The following is a 19217-nucleotide window of genomic DNA, read 5'->3' on the forward strand; positions in this document are numbered from 1 at the left end:
AATAATAATAATAATAATAATAATAATAATAAAATATATATATTTTATAAAATATATATATTTTATAAAATATATATTTTTTATATTTTTATTTTATAATTAATATAGTGTTTTATAAATACTAGGATATATATTATATTATATACTTATTATATCAATTTATTATATAATATGATTTTGATATATCTAATTTATTTAAAAATATAAATTATAATAATAATAAATATATTGTGATAATTATTATATATTAATGATATATAATATATAGAATAGGAGAAAATATATAATAGTTTTTTTTATTTATCTTTTTCTTATTTTTTTTTTTTCAACCAAACAACCGTGATAAAAAAATTATTTTTTCTTTTCTATAAACCAAACACTAAAAAGCATAAAAGAGTGACAAAGTAAAAAATTAAAGTTCATCCTAATGAAAAATACGGTAATGATTGCGCGTCGTGAATCATCACCTTTTCGTTGTCGGAGACTCACCGAACACGTTCACGATTAAACCTTAAAGTGTCTCGTTTTTTTTTTTTTTTGGTAAGGAGTGTCGTATCTGTTTATCGACACTTATAACGCAATTTCGACGCACGAGCACGGCAGGTAACAAGTTAATCGGAACATTAACGAAAAGTGTAACTCAAAAAAAAAAGAAAAAAACACTCATAGAATATAGCGCAAAAAGAAGTAAACCATATGAAAATTATTTCAAGTTAAAAAAAAAGAAAAGAAAAGAAAAGAAAAAATAAAATGCAAACTCACAATCTTCGATCAACACCATGTTCCAACGCCCCGAGCCCTAATTCCGTGGTTTTTTTTTAAAATTTTTTTAATGCATCGATAAAACGGGGATTTATTTATAGAAAACGGTGGTTAATGTTATTTGTATCCTAATCCCATAAGAAATAATAATAAAATAATTTTAATTATTATTAAAATTAACGGGTTTGGATAATGGGATTTTACTATTTAAGTCGGATTACGATTCTGGTTTGTTATTCTTAGTTGGATTCGAATTATGAATCCGATACTGATATTAGTTTTTTTTTTTTTTTTCATATTATTAAACGTTATTTTTTTCTTTAGAATCTTGAAAACATTTTATTTTATTTTTTTTATTTTTTTATTTTCCCTCCACTCCTCCCCTTCCCTCCCATCTCCTCCCCTCTCTAACCCACTCGAAGCTAGGGTTTATCCGAAGCTAGGGTTTAGTGAAAAGAATAACCAAAAAAAAAAAAAAAAAAAAAAAAAAAAAAAAAAAAAAAAAAAAAAACCATATGAAAAAAAAAAAATATCTAAAGTTAAAAAAAAAAGAATTAAAAGAAAAAATAAAATGCGAACTCACGATCTTCGTTCGACACCATGTTCCAACGCTCCAAGCCCTAATTCCGTGGTGTTTTTTTTTTTTTTCTTAATGCATGAATAAAGAGAAGATTTATTTATAGAAAACTGTGATTAATATTATTCGTATCCTAATCCGATAAGAAATAATAATAATAATAAAAATAAAAATAAAAATGTTATTCGTATCCTAATCCGATGAGAAATAATAAAATAATTTTAAGTATTATTATTAAAATTAATAATGGGTTTAGATAATGGGATTTTACTATTTAAGTGTGGGATTAGGATTCGAATTTGTTATTATCCTTATATTTATATTTGGATTTGGCTTATCTTATTATTCTGTACGTATCTAGAACTTTTATTTCTTAATTTATTAGAATCTTCAAAATATTTTAAATCTTTTTTTTTTTTTATCTTGTTTTTTCCCGCTCCGCTCCTCTTCCCACCTCTCTAGGGTTTATCCGAAGCGATCTCGCTCCCCCAAGCCATGGAGGAGGCCCCAAGGAAGAGGAATCCTCCCCTGCGGAGGACGAATCGACTCTCGTATCGGAGCCGAAGAGGCAGCGGATCTCCGGTCAGGACGAGGACGGCGGCGGCGGCGGCGGCGGCGGCGGCGGCGGAGGTGAAGGGGGAGAGGCGGAGAACGGGAACAGGGGGTCGCTTCTAGGGCTTGCGGGTTACAAGGGTGATGAGGATGAAGAAGAGGGAGAGGGAGAGGGAGAGGGAGAGGGAGAGGGATTGCCCTTACCTAGACAATGTTGATCGCCAGGTTATACTCTCTCTCTCTCCCTCTCTACATCTGGAAGCAGAAGCTTTAGAGTTGATGCTCTTGGTTTTGGGCCCAGAATCCATCTTGAAACCTGCTAAAGAAATGCTTTTTTGAATCTACTCGTCCGGAGCTTCTATCAAGCTAATCTGCGAAGAGAGCTGCTCATATTATTGTTTCCAATAAAGAACATGGAATGTGTTGAGTCTAAAAATATTCATACACCATTTTCTAGTGACTTAGGGTTAGGGAGCATTTGGATTAACGGAGTTTTTGATTTGGCCTTAAAAAGCAAATTTCCTACGAGTCGAGATATTAGTTTTGTCGTCCATCATGAAGACATAGAGAAGATCCGGTAGCTAATCATTAGCTTAAATTTTCAGGAACAATTTCTCTTTGAAATCGTCTGAATATCCCGGCATTGTGCTAGTTGTTGGGAAGATCAATATTTTTACTATCGTCGAAGTTGATTTTCAGCCGAACTGCAACTACATTAAACCAATCGCCCCCTTAGGCTTTTAGAGAAGAATGGTCGTTTTATATGCTATTTGTGGATTTCAAGTCCATTTCTGGGGCCCATCGAAGAGTCTCAAGCCCAGAAACGGGTTTGTATCATAGAATGCGTTTCTTTGGACCGTCTAGCCGCCTGAGCCTTCTTAGTGCTTCAACATTGATATCTTGCATAGTTTCTCTGCTTCCCTCTACTCATTTTGTCTTTTGTTTCATAATATTAATGTTAACGCTTTCAACAAAATGAGCAACATGTGATGACAAGCTATAAATCATAACTTCTATTTGAGGACAATAGAAGGAAAGCATTTTGATTAGTAGTCTTTTGGTTTTTACTGTCAAGAAGGGGATTTGAACTATGAGAACTGGCATGTTCCTAAAATAACGTGTTTTAACTCTTATATAGAGTCGCAGTGGGTGGGCATTTAAGTAATCATCTTTTCACCATCTTTGTCATGATAATGACTGTTATTATTTATGCCATTTTCTATTCATATTATTGTTGAATGCCGCTATTTGATTCCTGGAAATATACAACAGATAGAAATAATGAACTGTCTTCCTGCAATTTAATAATAAATAAGTAGTTTGTGGGCTACTTGGAGAGTTCTCTTGCTGGTTTGTCTCATATTATTTGTTCATTCTTTTGCAGGTCTTGAACTTTGATTTTGAGAAATTTTGCTCTATCTCTCTGCCAAATTTGAACGTATATGCATGCTTAGTTTGTGGGAAGTACTACCAAGGAAGAGGTCTCAAGTCTCATGCATATACACATAGCCTTGAAGCAGGCCACCATGTTTATATTAATCTCGAGACCGAGAAAGTCTATTGTCCTGCTGATGGATGCGAGATAAATGATCCATCATTACATGATATCCGACACGTTCTTAACCCAAGGTATTGCAGCTGGTTACTTCATGCTTTTAGCAGTATTACTTGTATGATTAGCTATATCATGTATTCCTTGCTGGTCAAATATTCAAATCCTTGTTTAATGTGTTCCTTCTAGTTTATTACTATTTCTAGGTTTAGATCTAAATTGATATAACTGGATTGAGATGAACTTTTTCCATGTTGTCGAATTTATATGTAGATGCTCAAGTTTAGTTTCTTTTCCTATTGCAAAATTGGAAGGAAAAGTGGGTAGGAAGAGGAATTCTTACATCCCTAAATTGAGCTGTTAGTAGAAGATTAAAAGTGTCGTCACTCTTTTTTGTATGTGCTTTTCATTGATATTGAAGAGGCAATTTTTTTCAATAGGCAGTAAGTATGTGCTTTTCATTGATATTGAAGAGGCAAATTTTTTCCAGTAGGCGGTAAGTAGAAAAACTTGCTCTCTTGTAGGCATGCTGCTTTTAGTACTTTTTTTTTTAGATTAAGATTGTGAAAATGTTAATCTTCTGCTTCTCATTAGATGAATGGATTCTAGCGATTAGACAAAGAAATAAAAAGAAAAGGTGCAGGATTTGTTATTACAAGGAAAGCTTTATATGAAGTCACTAAATCTACTAAATCCACTTACAAGGAAAGCTTTATATGAAGTCAACTAAATCTACTAAATCCACTTCTAATAATAAGTGCTCTTCTTTGTCTTCATTTTCAAATGAATACTTTTCTTCCTGATATTAAACTTATGATTTCAAATATTTATGGTTTGAGCATTGTTAATCTCTCAAAGCTTGTCAAAGTAGCATGCGGAATATACTTCTTTCCCCTTTAATATAGCTGTTTGCAAACATATATTCTTTTAGTTTTTAATATATGCTTGTGTTTTTCTGCTATCTATCTTGTTTACGCATCATTTCCATTTTCATTAGAATTTTAATCTATTCTGGTTACTAAATTATTTTACTTTCATGTGTAGATTCTCTAGAGAGCAAGTCCTACATCTTGATGAAAATAGGCAATGGTCAAGAGCACTTGACGGCTCCAATTATCTCCCTGGAATGGTAAATTTCCATGCATTTTGTGCAAATTTCTCCCCGCACACATAAATACTCATAGAAAGAAAGAAACGTAAAGTCATTTCGGAGAGAAATATCAATACTTGTGGTTATGCATACTTGTGAAAGTTTGCAAATGATATTCGATGCCATGGTATGCTGAAAATAGTGTAAATGATAATTCGATGCCATGGTATGCTTAAAATAGTAGTCCATTACTTCTAGGTCAGATTATGAGGTAAAAAGCATACAGCAGAAATATATGCTGAATGGTATTTTGCTTACTGTTGCCTTTCTTCTTTTTTTCCCCCCTTCAATCAATGAAGGAAAATTCAACGTCAAAACTAAATATATAGTTTTTCTTCGTCTTCGTCTAGACTCTAGACCTCTTGCATGTTTGTGGAATTATTGATGGCTGATAATTTGTCTCTATTTTATTGTGCCAAGAATTTTTTAACAATCACAAATGAATTTCTTATCAATTTAATGAGAGTTGATGACTTGACAACTGGTTTAAAGGGAGGCTGAGCACTAACTTTGCTCTTGCTAAAATGTAGTTACATCACTTTTTTTGGGGGGGTTATTATGTTTAGGTTGTTATCTTGATTATTTACATGGATTAGTTAATTAGAAAGCAAAAACAGCCTTTATCTATATGTCTATTTACTGATGCTGACATGAGATGATAATATTTGAAGCAAATACAAGAGTACCGCTTATATCGCAATTCATAGAAACCCATGAAGAAATTATAAATTCTGCATCTGTGCTACTTGTAATAGAATTCATAGAAATTGGAACCAATATATATATATATTTCTGAATGATTGCGTCATGTTTTCAGTTGTTCAACTCCAGGGACAGTTGATTTGTATTGAAACAATCCAGGCAGAATATTCTTTATGTCAATCCTGGGATAGTTCAATAGTAATCTTTTCTTTATCTTGTTCTTTTTTAAAAAAATTTCAGGTGGTCTTAATAACATTAAGGAGACTGATTTTGTTAATGTCACAATACAATCCTTAATAAGAGTCACTCCCTATCAACATAGCAAGTCCCCCCTCGATCATCATTTTGGAGAACTGACTCGCAAGATTAGGCATGCAAGGAACTTCAAGAGGCAGGTTGATTTTTCCAGCTTTTAGTTAACTACCTAAAAGTCACGTTTGGTGCCCAGGATTGGATTAGATAGGATAAGAAGAGCATTTGATGTTGGACAGAGGGTTCACTGACTTGGAGGTCTCAGAGGGTCGCAATAGGTGGGGAGTCCAGTGATGTACAGCAGGAGTTTTTCGCCACTTCCAACTGCCTCCAAGTTGCTATATCTTCGCACCAACATCGCTCTATCATTTTATACAGGTACAATCCAATCCTGGCTGCCAAGTGGGCATTTCGAGACATGCAACAGATTCTTTTCTTTTGGCCGTAACTCTGTCCGTCTTCAGGTCAGTCCACATGAGTTCCTGCAGGCAGTTATGAAGGCCAGTGATAAGAGGTTTCAAATTGGTGCACAGTCCGATCCTGTGGAGGTTGTGTCCTGGCTTTTGAATACACTGCATGCAAAATTAAGGAGCTCGAAGAAGGAAAATAGGAGCATTATACATGACTTCTATCAGGTTTTGGTTGCACAACTTTTTCTCTCTTTTTTTCCTGGGGTTATTATGTATATATCCTACAAAATTTCCTATTTACATATTTATCTCCCATATAATCTGAATTTTCTCATATACTTCTTGAAAGTGCATTTTCTTGCAAAAATGTCATCTCCAATTCATTGGAGAGAGTTGGCTTAGTGTTGGAAAATGTTTTTAAGCAGTACTTTAGTAAGTACAAGGGTAGCAAAAATGACTGTGAAGGGAAAATAGGAAAAATTCAAATTTTGCGAGGACATACATGTAAAAAAAAAAAACTCTTTTTTTTGGGTTCAGTGTCGTCTTGTATCATACGTATGACAGAAGGATTGTGGCAGGGGGAACTTGAAGCTGTTAAGGAGATCCATAAAATGACCTCTTCTGGAAAAGAAAGAGAATGGTGAAGCGGAGAACCGCGTAGCTGTTTCAGAGGGTGGAGCAACAAATGTGAATGTCGTGGCAGAAGTGTCTAGAGTGCCATTATTCTTTGGTATTTCACCCTTTATCTGACTGATGGGTTAGAAGTGAAATTATATGATTTGATCAAACTGTGACCATTATCGAAAAAAATATTACAACTGTTTCAGGATAAATAGCTCCAGGTGATAATGGTACCCCAACAATTATCAGTTTATACGAGGTAAGAGAAAGCGAGTGGAATTCTATTGTTATAGTTATTACACCATCCATCAATTGAAATAATGGCTCCAAAGAATACTGTGCTTCCTACTTAGGCTTGAATCTGTTACTTCCTTGCATTCCACACTATCACTAATAAGAAGTGCATGTTTGTCCTTGTAAAGAGGCAGGTGACGAAACTTGAAAAAAATCCTATCCCTCTGTTAGTCTTTTGTCTTAAAGAATTCTATTTGTGATGTATTCTCTATGATAAACGTTGCAGGTATGAGATTAAAGTGAGGGAGCAACAAGAATCATTAAGAAACCAGAGGAAATTACAGGTTTGAAATTAGAATCTTTACAAATTTTCCACCTCTTAAATGGCAACTTGCCTTATTTTAATTAGGATTAGCAGGTTGTTTACATTGCCTACCAAAGCCTCGTTGGGTTATGCTTACTTTTATGTTTTTTTTTTTCAAAAACCAAATTGTATACAATTGAATGCACTAGTGTATGATTGATTGGTTGCAATCCGTTCATATATGGTGTTTGTTTGCCATTAAAGCGAAAAAATTTACTTTTTGGTTGCGATTTTGTTTTCCTTAACTTCTCTGTTCTTATTATTGTCGTGAGCTTGCAAACTTGGTAGTTTTTTTTTTTTTTTTTTTTTTTTTAAAGCAAAAAAGAAGTTAGTATTAAATATTTGTTTTTGTTGTCAAACAAATCCAATGGATGTATAGATTGCAAGCAACATGTCGTCCGCCAATGTATTCCAATGAATAGAATCTTAAATTTTAAAAAAAAGGGCATCACTAACCGTTAACAAAATGAGGCTTAAAAAAAAATAATAATAATAATGGGGAAAAAGAAAAATCACTAACCAATGTACTGTAACCTAATGAGGCCTACTAGTTTAGTTTCCTGATTTAGATATAGCCACTTTCTTTATTGGCTTTCTCATAAGCTATCTTCTGGCATCCTCAGTAAAGTTTATTGTGAATATTTTAACCTAATCAGGTGACTTAAGAGCCGTTGCTGTAACAAATGAATCCTTTGTATGCTTGATTCTAAAATTTCAGTTTCCAATTTTTTTGTGGTTTATGCATGCAGTAATTATTTCTGTTAAATAAAGTCTTCTCCATATATGTTCAGCTATATCTCCGACATATCTGTGACGTTAAAATGTTTGTTGTAAATTTGTAGGTCGGTACTGGTGTTCGTGCAGAAAAGATAAGGACATACAATTACAAGGTCAGAAATAATTTTTCTATCACTTCTAGACTCATGAGCTAATATTACATGATTTCCCATTACATGCATGAGGATAAGACTAGCTGCGCATTTCAAGTAGTTAATATTAAATTTTCTTTGGCAGGGACCTTATTCTTTATTAATCATAGGAGCTGGGATTTTTAATCTTCAGAAACTTACTAAAACTTGTATATGGTTTTGTAGGACAACAGAGTAACTGACCACAGATTGAAGATGAATTTTGAGCTTACATCCTTCCTTTCAGGAGATATTGAGACAGCGGTTCAGGTATGCCTTCGCAAGGAATGCCTTTCTTTTTTCAGATGTTAAGGTATAGCTTAGTTTGACAAAGAATGTTAGCCCCAAACAGAGCTGAATACAGAGAAACATTGATATAATCGACCAATATGATAGTAGGGCTTCATCCTAGTTGTAACATGCTTGGTAAATATATAAAAAAGGTTACCAAAATGAGTTGCATTATTAAAATGTCAAAACCTCTGGTCTTTGGTGGTTTGGGCTTGCTATACAAAGCCTTAAGGGTGGAGAAATGAGTATCAGCATGCATGTAATTTTCTAGATTTTTGCTTGATGAGTTGTAACTTCTCAAATGAGGAAATTGATTAACACAACCTTTTCGCATATTGTGGAATATGAAAGAAAATATAAAAACATCGCTTTATACCATCTCAAGTTTTTGGAGAACAATGGTTATTTCATAAAACTTAACATGGTATTAGAGTAGAAAATCCTGAGTTTGAGTCCTGCCGGGCTTCTGGTGTTATTTAATTTCCTCTTATTTAGCTTAACTCCATGTCTTGGCTCTATCAAAAAATTTCAAGTCCAAACATAATGAAGAGTGTTGAATATAAAAAATATAGGTTTTCCTTTATTAATTGTTTAGGTGTAAAAGAATCGGTCCAAAGTGCCAAAATGTGCAAATTTAGAATAAGTAAACAGAGAGACATAGGCTTGGGGGAAGGTGAGGAGGTAGAGAAGTTTCATTCCCCAAAATCTAAACATGTCACGATTCGAGTGTATGTGATACTCCAGGGAGAAAGTTTTTTGGGGTAGTATTTCCCCAAAAGAACAAAATATGCTCGACGAATTTGAGTTCGGAGTTTTCATTCCCCTAAATATGCTTTTCCTGCAGGGATGTGCAGCCATGGAGCAGAAGGAACTGCTGGAGGAAATGGCCGAGTCGGTTGGTTGGACAGCTACTTGATCAAATAGTTTATCTATCCGATTCTCGCTGATAGCGAGCCTCTGATTCCGGGTTCTCAAGAAACTTGATCAAAGCGGCCTGATCTCGCCAATCCATATCCTAACCTCTCGGAAGTTGATTCCTGAAGCAATGATTCTCGGAGATTATTGGCGCTCTTGTTGACAGGAAATCACTTGTTTCTGTTCACAGACTTGAACAGTTACTCATTTGTAGTGGCTATTGTAATTTTAAGCTGAAATTTTGATTGAGAAATACATTGTCTTTTGCTAATGACCAAGTTGCCGAACATACACGAAGATGTCGTTATTTACGTTAACTATGGCCGTTTCAGATGATCAACTTTTAAAAGTTTTTGCTTTGCTACGTAGTCTCTCGTTTCGTTTGGTTTTAATCATTTGATGGCTCTTCTGTAACATAACTGTGTTAAAATTCCATTGAATATTATTTATAAGTAAAAATATATAAGTATGTCGCAAAATTTAATGAAACATCTCGTCGTCAGAGTTTCATCTTAATCAACCTATAAAATGAGATGTATCAAATTTTACACAAAGTTAAAATCTACATTAAAGAGAAAATCGCCGCCCTCAGAAAGGCATATAAACCTCGAAAGATGTAACAGTATCTCGTTCTTATGCCGTCAGATTCGCCGTCAGAACAAAACTTTAGAAACTTTTGTTTCAAAGAAAGGAAACAGAACCGCCGTTCTTGTGCTGTCAGATTTGCCGTCAGAACAAAACTTCAGAAACTTTTGTTTCAAAGAAAGGAGAGAGAGCCGCCGATCAAGCCAAGTATCTGAACAAGCTAGGGTTATCGTCATCTCTCTCCAAATACTCTCTCGTGATGAGATCCTCGATCCGCTTCTTTATCACCTTCAAGTCCGGCTATGAATCGCAAACACAATAAAAGATGTCTCTCTCGGTAAAAGAATACTACGAAAATAAAATGCAACATAACATTGTGCGAAATACAACCTCAAACACAGTAATATCTATCGCAAATTTTGGTTTAGCATAGCCTTGTAAATGGAACTTGTGATTCTTTTAATTCTCTCAGAAACCAAATCTTACGGTGATGCATCCCCATCTCCTACTGAACCAATCAACTTATCACCGGTGTTTCGAATTTGTAATTTTTTTTACCTTCTTTTCACTATTTATGTCGGACAATATGCTAATTTGTCGTATATAAGAGATATATAAGTTTCTACTGATCCCTAATATAGATATTAGAGAGTACTAGCATTATATAATTCCGATTATTACAACCAAATAAACCAAGTGATTAATGATAAAAATTTTATAAATCATAAATCCTGGCTCTAGTTAGGCTCATATTAACTTGCAGTTACATATTTCGGCCATTATTAGCAAAAATTGAGGGTTTCAGAATGTTGGTTCTGTCGGTTTAACTAAATTGTATCATGCCAACAAGTAAAAGTCACTAAGAAGGAATAAAAGCATGAACATGATCATTAAGAAGTTCGGAGAAAAGAGAAGTACCTTGAACATGTGACTGAGCTGTTCGATGCATTCCGTTACCAGCTGTTGATGGCCTAAAACTTTACGGCTCTTCATGATACGCACGATTGCGGCATCGATAGAAAATCTTCTGTCCTTGTCGACATCTTCGATTATTTTCTTCTTCTCCTCTAATAGGGGGAGAGGTATCTGTAACCCAAATAAGTCATATTAATGTATACATGACACACTATACGAGGACAACAGATGGATGGTTTTTCTCTAATTTTTTTTTCCTTCATTACATTCTGTGGGCTAAATTTTCTTGGGTTGTTTGCATATATACACCAGCAAATATGCGAGTCACCAAAATACCCCCAAAAGTCTTGCTAAGTTGCGCGTATGCCAACGAAAATCGACATGAAAAACTTCCACTGATATCGCTAATTTTTTTTCTCCCGTAGATACCATGAACGTGGCACACGCGCAAATAAACAAGGTATTCAGGAACATGCGCACAAATACAAAGCTCGCACGGTTATCAATGCAATGTTCTTACTGAATGGGTAAGTATGCAAAAAACCATTTTTTTTCTTGAATTGACTGAAATACCCCTGAGGCAATTTGTGGAAAAGTTGTGCACAGACAGAAAGAAATGAAGCAATTGTGCAGCATCTTGGAGAGGTGTTTTTTAAAAATGCAAGTAGAAGATTATACCTTGATTCTTCTCATCTTGTCGGTGAACTTCAAATTGAACTCAAAAACATCAGTCGGAGAGATGGATTTGGTATTCGGCTCTTTTGTGAGAATCTTGTATCTCGCGCAGGAAAGGGAATGCAGCAACCTGACAACATCGTTCTCCGACAATTGCAGCTGCTCCACAATATCCGAATAACTCAATCTATCCGCGGCATTTAATAGCAGCAAAAGAGCAGCCTGTCAAACAAGAAAGACTGTCAGTCTGTCACTACAAAATTTGACAGCAAACGCTTTTTGGCTTTTATACTACTTTACATAATGTTGTGATCAAATTGTACTAAAGCGAACAGAAAACAAAAACCTGATAGGTTGTGACAATCAGCTCCATAGTTTTGGGCTCGAAGTTGCCGTTGACAATGCAGGTGCCTAACGAGAATATCCATGTAAGCTTCCTGCGCTTGGTTTTCATTGCGTAAAACTCTTTGAAAACCCCAACGCACTTCAGCTGGAAAAGGAAAGAAAATTCAAACAATTTAGCCAAATAATACGAGCACAAAAATAGCCCTAGAGGAAGAATGAAATCGGTTACCATCTCGGCAGGAAGGCTGACGTCAAAGGATTTGTAAGTAGGCCAGATTCCGGCTGTCAAAACTGTCACCGTGAAACCTAGATCGAGATCCACATGAGGGTCAGAATCTAAATACTCCTCAAAGATCGCTTGGTTTTCTCTCGCGAGTGTAATATCAGTAACCATTCCCTCCATTTTTGAAGTGAGTTGCCCTCCGCACTGCTACTTCAACTTCGCGAGAAAACTCCTTTCATGCTCATCACTAGCATTTCTGTCGAAAAGCAACCTCCTAGCGAGCTTCTTCCTACAGATTATTTTACATAAATAAGTCGATAAGCCTACGAAAGTGATATCACTAGAATAAGAGTATAAAAGCCATTGCAACAGATAAAATCAGTTACCTGTAAAACTCTGCAAAAAGGTCCTTGTCGTGGATAAAAGCGAGCAACTTTACGACCTGAGAAGTATAACTATTCAGATGAGATGAGCAAGACTAAAGAGTTGTATAAGATACAGAGACATCCAATGAAATTGGAACGACACGGAGAATATTAGCATTGGCCCTGCACAAGGATGATACGCACAAATCGAGAAATGGTTCAAAATTGTGTTATGTTGTTTTTCCTGGGTGAAATTCAATGTACAGGTTTTGTTTATGCCTTTGATAGGGAGGGAAAACACTCTTCGTTCGACAGGTCTGTACACGTACCCGCATTGTCTCCGCTGTGCAATGGGGTAGGGCGCGACAGATTAAGGTGCACAAGAAGAGTGACGAGAAAAGCTAGTGAGAGGGATTTACGTACCGTCTCGAGCATCTCTTCAATAGCTTCACCACTTAGTTTCTCGCCTCCGCTATTCTTTAGCGCATTATCACAAAAGCTAGCCAACAACTCCGCGCTCGAACTCCCCACGATGTTCTTGTTGCAGAAAAACTCGCACGCCTCTCTGAGCGCCTAATGTAGGGGAGGAAAAGGTGAAAAATATCCTCTTTTTTTCCCTCGAGATTTGGAAAACAAGAGCAGTACTAACCTTATGGAAAAGGGAGTCATTCTGGAAGCAATCATTCACATAGGCCAAGTTCTTGTCGTGAAGCTCGATAACTTTTCTAACGAAGCTCTACGATTTGAGAATCGACTGGTTAGAACAAGTAGTGCTAGTAGCCAAATCAATCAGTTTGGAAAGACAAAAAAGTGTAGAAGACAAACCTGTTCTTGCAGACCGACAATGTCCTTTTTATTCCCCTGCAGAGACGTTGTTACAATTAGAGAATAAAAAAAATTCAGATATACACCGAAAGAATCGGATTAAAAATCCTCAAGAGTTGTCACTAAATCCAACAGATAGATAATCAAAAGTTCTCAATGACCATCAACTTAACTACTTTCATGTATTTATAATTTCTCATAATTTTAGCTTCTCGTAGCGGAACAAACTAAGGTGAAACTCAAAACTTGCCGCATAACATAATAAGATGAGAGAAGTGATGTTCACCTGCTTATTGCTAGCAGAATTCTCCGCTTGCTTCACCAGCGCAGTACCTTCCGCAACGACATGCTACATAAAAGCGATCATTCTAGAAGCTGCGAAAAACAAGCAAAACAAAAAGAAAGGAGCACAATGTACAAAGTAAGCAAAGACGAAGCGTCCGAACCTGCTTGAACATCTCCGAAACTTGTTCTAGCACATTAGTGATCTTACTGAACAGCCTATACATTCTCGAAAGATCGTCCACCTAACACACAAAGAACAAGACACATGACCGTCAATCTCCGTCGCCATAACAAAAGAAAAGAAAAGAAAAGACAGAAAGAAAGAAAATCCTTTTTTTTTTTATCTATTTGACCTTCTCGTCGCGAAGCAATGCACGGAAGCCGAAATATTCGTTCTCCAAAAGCTGGCTCACGTGCTCAATCAGTAACTTACGTTGTACTTTCTGTCGACATCACAAGAATGAGAGAAAAACTAAATTATGGAATCAATAACGCAAAGATTCTGGTAACAAAAAGTGTCAGGACCTCTCAGCACGAACCAATAAAATCGGAGAGATAAATATATACCTTCAACAATTTCTCTCCGCTGTAATAATGCAGGTAATGAGCAACTCTTTCCTTTTCGATCTTTAAGCACTCCTCAGCCTACAACAAGCAACAAAATATCCGTGTAATTTCACGTCTACTCGTCGAACAAGAGTTTTCGTATATTCATCATATTAAAGGAATTACGTACATTTCGCATGTAATCCGAACACGACTTCTCCAAAATCCACTCTGAAGCCTTTCGAGAATAATATGCAGAAGTATGCTTGAGGAAGAATTTTTCAAAATCTTCTGTGTAGTAGTCCAACTCCGACGCTCCAATCTCGACAAAAATATCCACGATATTCTTCACTAAGTCTTTGTCGATTTGTTCGCCTTCACGTTCTTGATCAATCTATATATCAAATTGTATAGTTAGCACTTAGCAACGCGAAAAGCTTAGAAACTAATGCGGTCAAAAGTTTAGAAAGATGTGCAGCTACGTACCAACGAGATCACTGCATCTTTCGCTTTGCCCTTCACCTCTTCATAAACCTGAAGCAAACCAGAGAAAAGAGAAACACATAGGATAGCTATTACATTCGAAATAGTAGATAAAAAATAGTTAAAAAAGAATTCGTCGATTACTGAACAAACACATAGGATTATCTTTTTACTAAGTTTTCACAAGAAATTGAACAATGATGCCAAATTATGCATTTGAAAGTGTAGAATAATGAGTGAGACAAGGGTGTTAAGTACGCGGATGGTATCGTAATCCAGCAAATTCTCGAGAAGAAAAGCAAAATAAATAACTCTACGTGCCAGTCACATACTAGATTGCGAAAACACGTCAGAGCGACGGCGCTAAGATTAGGCTTTTTCGACTTCTTAACGTAGTGACGCTCGAGATGATCGAAAAAACGTGAGAGCCAGCGAAACATAAGTCGATGATTCGACCACTGTTTAAGTAGCTCCTTCAACATGAATTCATCGTGCTTCTCTCTCAACGAAGGCAACGCCTGCAGTTCATGAAGTTTTTCGCGACTTACAATACGCAAAAAAGGACTCGACAAAGTACTTTTCATCTATGTATTACAAAGAATTATGCTATTAGCAGGTAAAAATTAATACTAACGGAAGAATACATTGAATCTTGTCATATCTGTTACTGTCATAAATAATAGTACTCACCACTGAAGTGATGTAGTCATTGAACACCGACTTATACTTGTCATACAAGTCCTCGTCGTACCGATAAGGACTTTTTTGCGAGCACATCATGTAAACTGTTCTGATCCAAAACAATACCACCAGAATAGTTGTTAACATTGAAAAAAAAAAAAAATCCAAAAACTAAAGGTGTTAGAATGTTTCAAAAACAATTTCATTAAAGAAAAGAAAGCAGATACATGTAAAAAGTTGTGCACCCTACAAAAATTAAAAATAAAGGGATAGTTTCATATTAAATTCTATAGAGTTTTAAAATTGTGGACTGTCCCTATAAAGTTTTAGGGGTAAACTTCAAATTGCCCCTTGTGGTTTAGCTCGTTTTCACTTCGCCACTCCGCGGTTCAAAAAGTCTCACTTTGCCCCTCCATACAGTTTAGCATATTTTTCACTTTGCCTAAAATTGTTCGATAAAATAAAAGATAAACTGCATGGGAGTAAAATGAAATTTCTCAAACCGCTGGGTGGTAAAGTGAAAATGAACTAAAACACATGTTCAGGGGGGCGAGGGGCGCAATTTGAAGTTTAACCTAAAGTTTAATGAGTCCTTTTGCCAGAATTGAAAGTTCAGACTCTTATTTGCAAATAAGCTAAAGTTTTAGGTGATCTCCGTACATTTTACCCAAAAAAACTAAGAAGATAGAGAGAGAACCATACAAGTAGAAATTTATGTATGCCTTGGCGCTAAAATTGGTTTCATCTCGTCCTTGTAAGATGTTCTTGACCTTCCTAATCCCTTCCTCTACGAAGCCCCATCCCACCTCCAATTCCATCACGACCATCTCGAGCAAATCCCCCGTCTCAATCTCCATCCCTACAACACAATCAAAGTCCAAGCACAAAATCAAAAGCGGCGTAAAACTAATTTTTTGTTTATTTATATAATAATTTTTTATTATATAAATAAAATATATATATATATATATATAAAATAATTTTTTATTTATAACTTTTTCTTTTTTTTAACTAAAAAATCGTAATGAAAAACTAATTTTTTCCGCGTAAAATTTATTTTCCTCCGAAATTTTTTTTTGCCACCGAAAACGAAAACTTGGAGAGGAAAACACGGGTCACGCACGGTAAATGCATCGTGGTCCACAAGCTTAGGGTGAGAGCTCGTGGACCGCGTGAGTGTGGTCCATGCTGGACCACACACCCATCTCTCTCTCTCTCTATCTCGTGTGTGTGTGTGTGTGTGTAAATGTATATATATATATATATATATTTATTTATTTATTTATTATTAGATCAATTTATTATATAATATGATTTTAATATATCTAATTTATTTAGAAATATAAATTATAATAATAATAAATATATTGTGATAATTTTTATATATTAATTATTAATAATATATAATATATAGAGAATAGGAGAAAATATATAATAATTTTTTTTCTTTTTTTTTCAACCAAACAACTGTGATGAAAAACTATTTTTTCTTTCTAATAAACTAAGCACTAAAAAGCGTAAAAAGGTGACAAAGTAAAGAATTAAAGTTCATCCTAATAAAAAATACGGTAATGATCGCGCATCGTGAATCATCACTTTTTCGTTGTCGGAGACACCGAAAACGTTCACGATTAAACCTTAAAGTGTCTCCTTTTTTTTTTCTTTTTTTTTTTTTTGGGTAAGGAGTGTCGTATCTGTTTATCGACACTTACAACGCAATTCCGACGCACAAGCACGGCACGTAATGAGTTTAACCGGAAACGTTAGCGATGAGTGTAACAAAAAAAAAAAAAAACACTCATAACATATAACTCACAAAAGAAGTAAATCATGCATATGAAAAGTATCTAAAGTGAACAAAAAAAAATATAAAAAAAATAAAAAAAAAAGAGAAAGAGAGAGAGAATTAAAATTAAAAAAATAAAATAAAATGCAAACTTACGATCTTCGATCAACACCATGTTCCAACGCCCCGAGCCCTAATTCCGTGGTTTTTTTTTAAAATTTTTTTAATGCATCGATAGAACGGGGATTTATTTATAGAAAACTGTGATAATATTATCCGTATTCTAATCCGATAAAAAATAACAATAAATAACGGGTTTTAATTATTATTATTAAAATTAACGGGTTAGGATAATGGGATTTTTTCACTATTTAAGTGGGATTACGATTTGGATTTGGATTTGTTATTCTTATTCTTATATTTAGATTTGTTATTCTTTAAAAAAATATTTTAAATCTTTTTTTTTATCTTTTTTTTAAAAACCCCTCCGCTCCTCGTTCATCCCATCTCACCTCTCTAGTATTTTTCGACACTTCTAAAGCAATTTCGACGCATGAGTGCAGCACGTAATGAGTTTGACCAGAACGTTAACAAAGAGCATAACGACAAAAAACACTCGCAGAATACAACGCGAAAAAGAAGTAAACCATATGGAGAGCATCTGAAGTTAAATAAAAAAAAAAAAGAAAAAGAAAAGAAAAAGAGAGAGAGAGAATTAAAAAAAATAAAATGCAAACTCACGCCGATCAACACCACGTTCCAACGCTCCAAGCCTTAATTCTGTGGTGTTTTTTTTTTTTTTTTTTTTTTTTTTTTTAACTTCAAGGATAGAACGGGGATTTATTTATAGAAAACTGTGGTTAATGTTATTCGTATCCTAATCCGATAAGAAATAATAATAAATAGTTTTAATTATTATTAAAATTAACGGGTTTGGATAATGGGATTTCACTATCTATCGGGTTTGTCATTCTTATTCGGATTCGAATTATGAATCCGATACTGATTTTAGTTTGTATGACTTTTTTTTTTTTTTTTGTTTACTATTATTTGTATAGTTTAGTTTGTTCCAATTAATTACCAAATTAGTGTTCATCCAAGTATATTTATAGGTAATAATGGGCAAAATAAAAGTTTTATTTAGTTTTAAGTGGATTGTTATTGGTATAGGTATTTATTTATAAATTTATAATAATAATAATAATAATAATAATAATAATTTCTCTAAACTAGAGAAGTACTTTTGATATTGGCACTTTTAGACCCTATTTATTATCAAATATCTAATCCGTGTTCGTATCCATTTGATATTTGATCGATATTTGAATCTATTTCTAACATATATAAATTTAAATTTTTGTATCTAATTATATTATCAAGTATCTAATCTATATTTGCATTTGCGTTCATTGGATATGTATTTGAATCCATTTCCATCATATATGAATTTAAAATTTTGGCATTAAAAATTGCATCAATTATTATTACTTTATACTTTGTCATCACGTCGAAAAATTTGAAAAATAATCGAGATTGAAAAATCTTAAGCAATTTGCCGAGTTTTCAAAAATATCCAAAAAAATTGTCACTACAATTGGGCAAGACGAGACAAATAAACAATACAGCACACAACATACACGTGTCGGATCATTAGTACTAATCATTAATTTCAAAAACTCAAGCTCTTAAAAAAATGCAACCAATTAATTAAAAGCGTACAAACACAGCGCTCACGAATCTCAATTATGACTCGGTCCAACCAGCCTCGTGACATTTCGAACATGACTCGACCTAACCTGACCTCCCGCCATTTCTAATGTAACTCGGTCCAACCTAACCTCCTGTCACAAGGCAAGATGCTGGTCGCTTTTAAGCAATGCGTGCTCACAAGCAATACAGCATACAACATACGCACGCACGCGTGCTCACAAACAGACACTTTTAACCGCAAGATCGATCTAATAAAAAAAATAAGCCAAGAACACGGATCAAGGTGGAACGATCCCACGATTTCGCAGAACAAAAGAGTTTAAAATTAGCTGTTATATCCTATTGCTCAAAAGATTGAGCTAGTAATGAAAAACGGGTTCAAAAATATTCATTAACATACACACACACACACCAGAGAGAGAGAGAGAGAGAGAGATTATACTACCATCAAAATTCAATTGAAAATTATGTACAAGTAAAAAAATATATGGGCATCTATCTCT

At 34.7% G+C, this 19217-nt stretch overlaps 2 protein-coding genes and 1 pseudogene across 3 annotated transcripts; 2 read left to right on the forward strand and 1 right to left on the reverse strand.

The window, feature by feature from the left end:
* LOC109719741 (U4/U6.U5 tri-snRNP-associated protein 2-like) lies at positions 1783-5449 on the forward strand. The gene is made up of 4 exons (XM_020246544.1): positions 1783-2116; positions 3276-3520; positions 4488-4572; positions 5411-5449. The coding sequence occupies exons 1-4, from the start codon at positions 2036-2038 to the stop codon at positions 5432-5434; spliced, it is 435 nt and encodes a 144-aa protein (XP_020102133.1). The 5' UTR covers positions 1783-2035; the 3' UTR covers positions 5435-5449.
* On the forward strand, positions 5603-9587 carry LOC109719742 (peptide chain release factor APG3, chloroplastic-like). 2 transcript variants are annotated; one of them, XM_020246545.1, is made up of 8 exons: positions 5810-5925; positions 6012-6182; positions 6536-6687; positions 6785-6837; positions 7099-7156; positions 8019-8066; positions 8271-8354; positions 9220-9587. In XM_020246545.1, exons 4-8 carry the CDS (start codon positions 6806-6808, stop codon positions 9289-9291), a joined length of 294 nt encoding a protein of 97 aa, XP_020102134.1. In that variant the 5' UTR covers positions 5810-5925; positions 6012-6182; positions 6536-6687; positions 6785-6805; the 3' UTR covers positions 9292-9587. The 2 variants fall into 2 exon arrangements, with proteins under 2 accessions (XP_020102135.1, XP_020102134.1); XM_020246546.1 differs by lacking the exons at positions 5810-5925; positions 7099-7156; positions 8019-8066; positions 8271-8354; positions 9220-9587 and adding an exon at positions 5603-5690 and having other exon boundaries at positions 6017-6182; positions 6536-6807.
* On the reverse strand, positions 9998-16075 carry LOC109719284 (annotated as a pseudogene).

The sequence above is a fragment of the Ananas comosus genome, linkage group 13, assembly GCF_001540865.1.
Source record: "Ananas comosus cultivar F153 linkage group 13, ASM154086v1, whole genome shotgun sequence".
Lineage (NCBI taxonomy): Eukaryota > Viridiplantae > Streptophyta > Magnoliopsida > Poales > Bromeliaceae > Ananas > Ananas comosus.

Bases quoted from the DNA above. Each gene is read 5' to 3' on its own strand.
- LOC109719741 (XM_020246544.1), top strand. From the start codon at position 2,036: ATGAGGATGAAGAAGAGGGAGAGGGAGAGGGAGAGGGAGAGGGAGAGG. The intron at 2,117-3,275 runs GTTATACTCTCT...ATTCTTTTGCAG, and splicing joins TAGACAATGTTGATCGCCAG to GTCTTGAACTTTGATTTTGA. The intron at 3,521-4,487 runs GTATTGCAGCTG...TTTCATGTGTAG, and splicing joins CGACACGTTCTTAACCCAAG to ATTCTCTAGAGAGCAAGTCC.
- LOC109719742 (XM_020246545.1), top strand. From the start codon at position 6,806: ATGGTACCCCAACAATTATCAGTTTATACGAG. The intron at 7,157-8,018 runs GTTTGAAATTAG...GTAAATTTGTAG, and splicing joins GAAACCAGAGGAAATTACAG to GTCGGTACTGGTGTTCGTGC. The intron at 8,355-9,219 runs GTATGCCTTCGC...CTTTTCCTGCAG, and splicing joins ATATTGAGACAGCGGTTCAG to GGATGTGCAGCCATGGAGCA.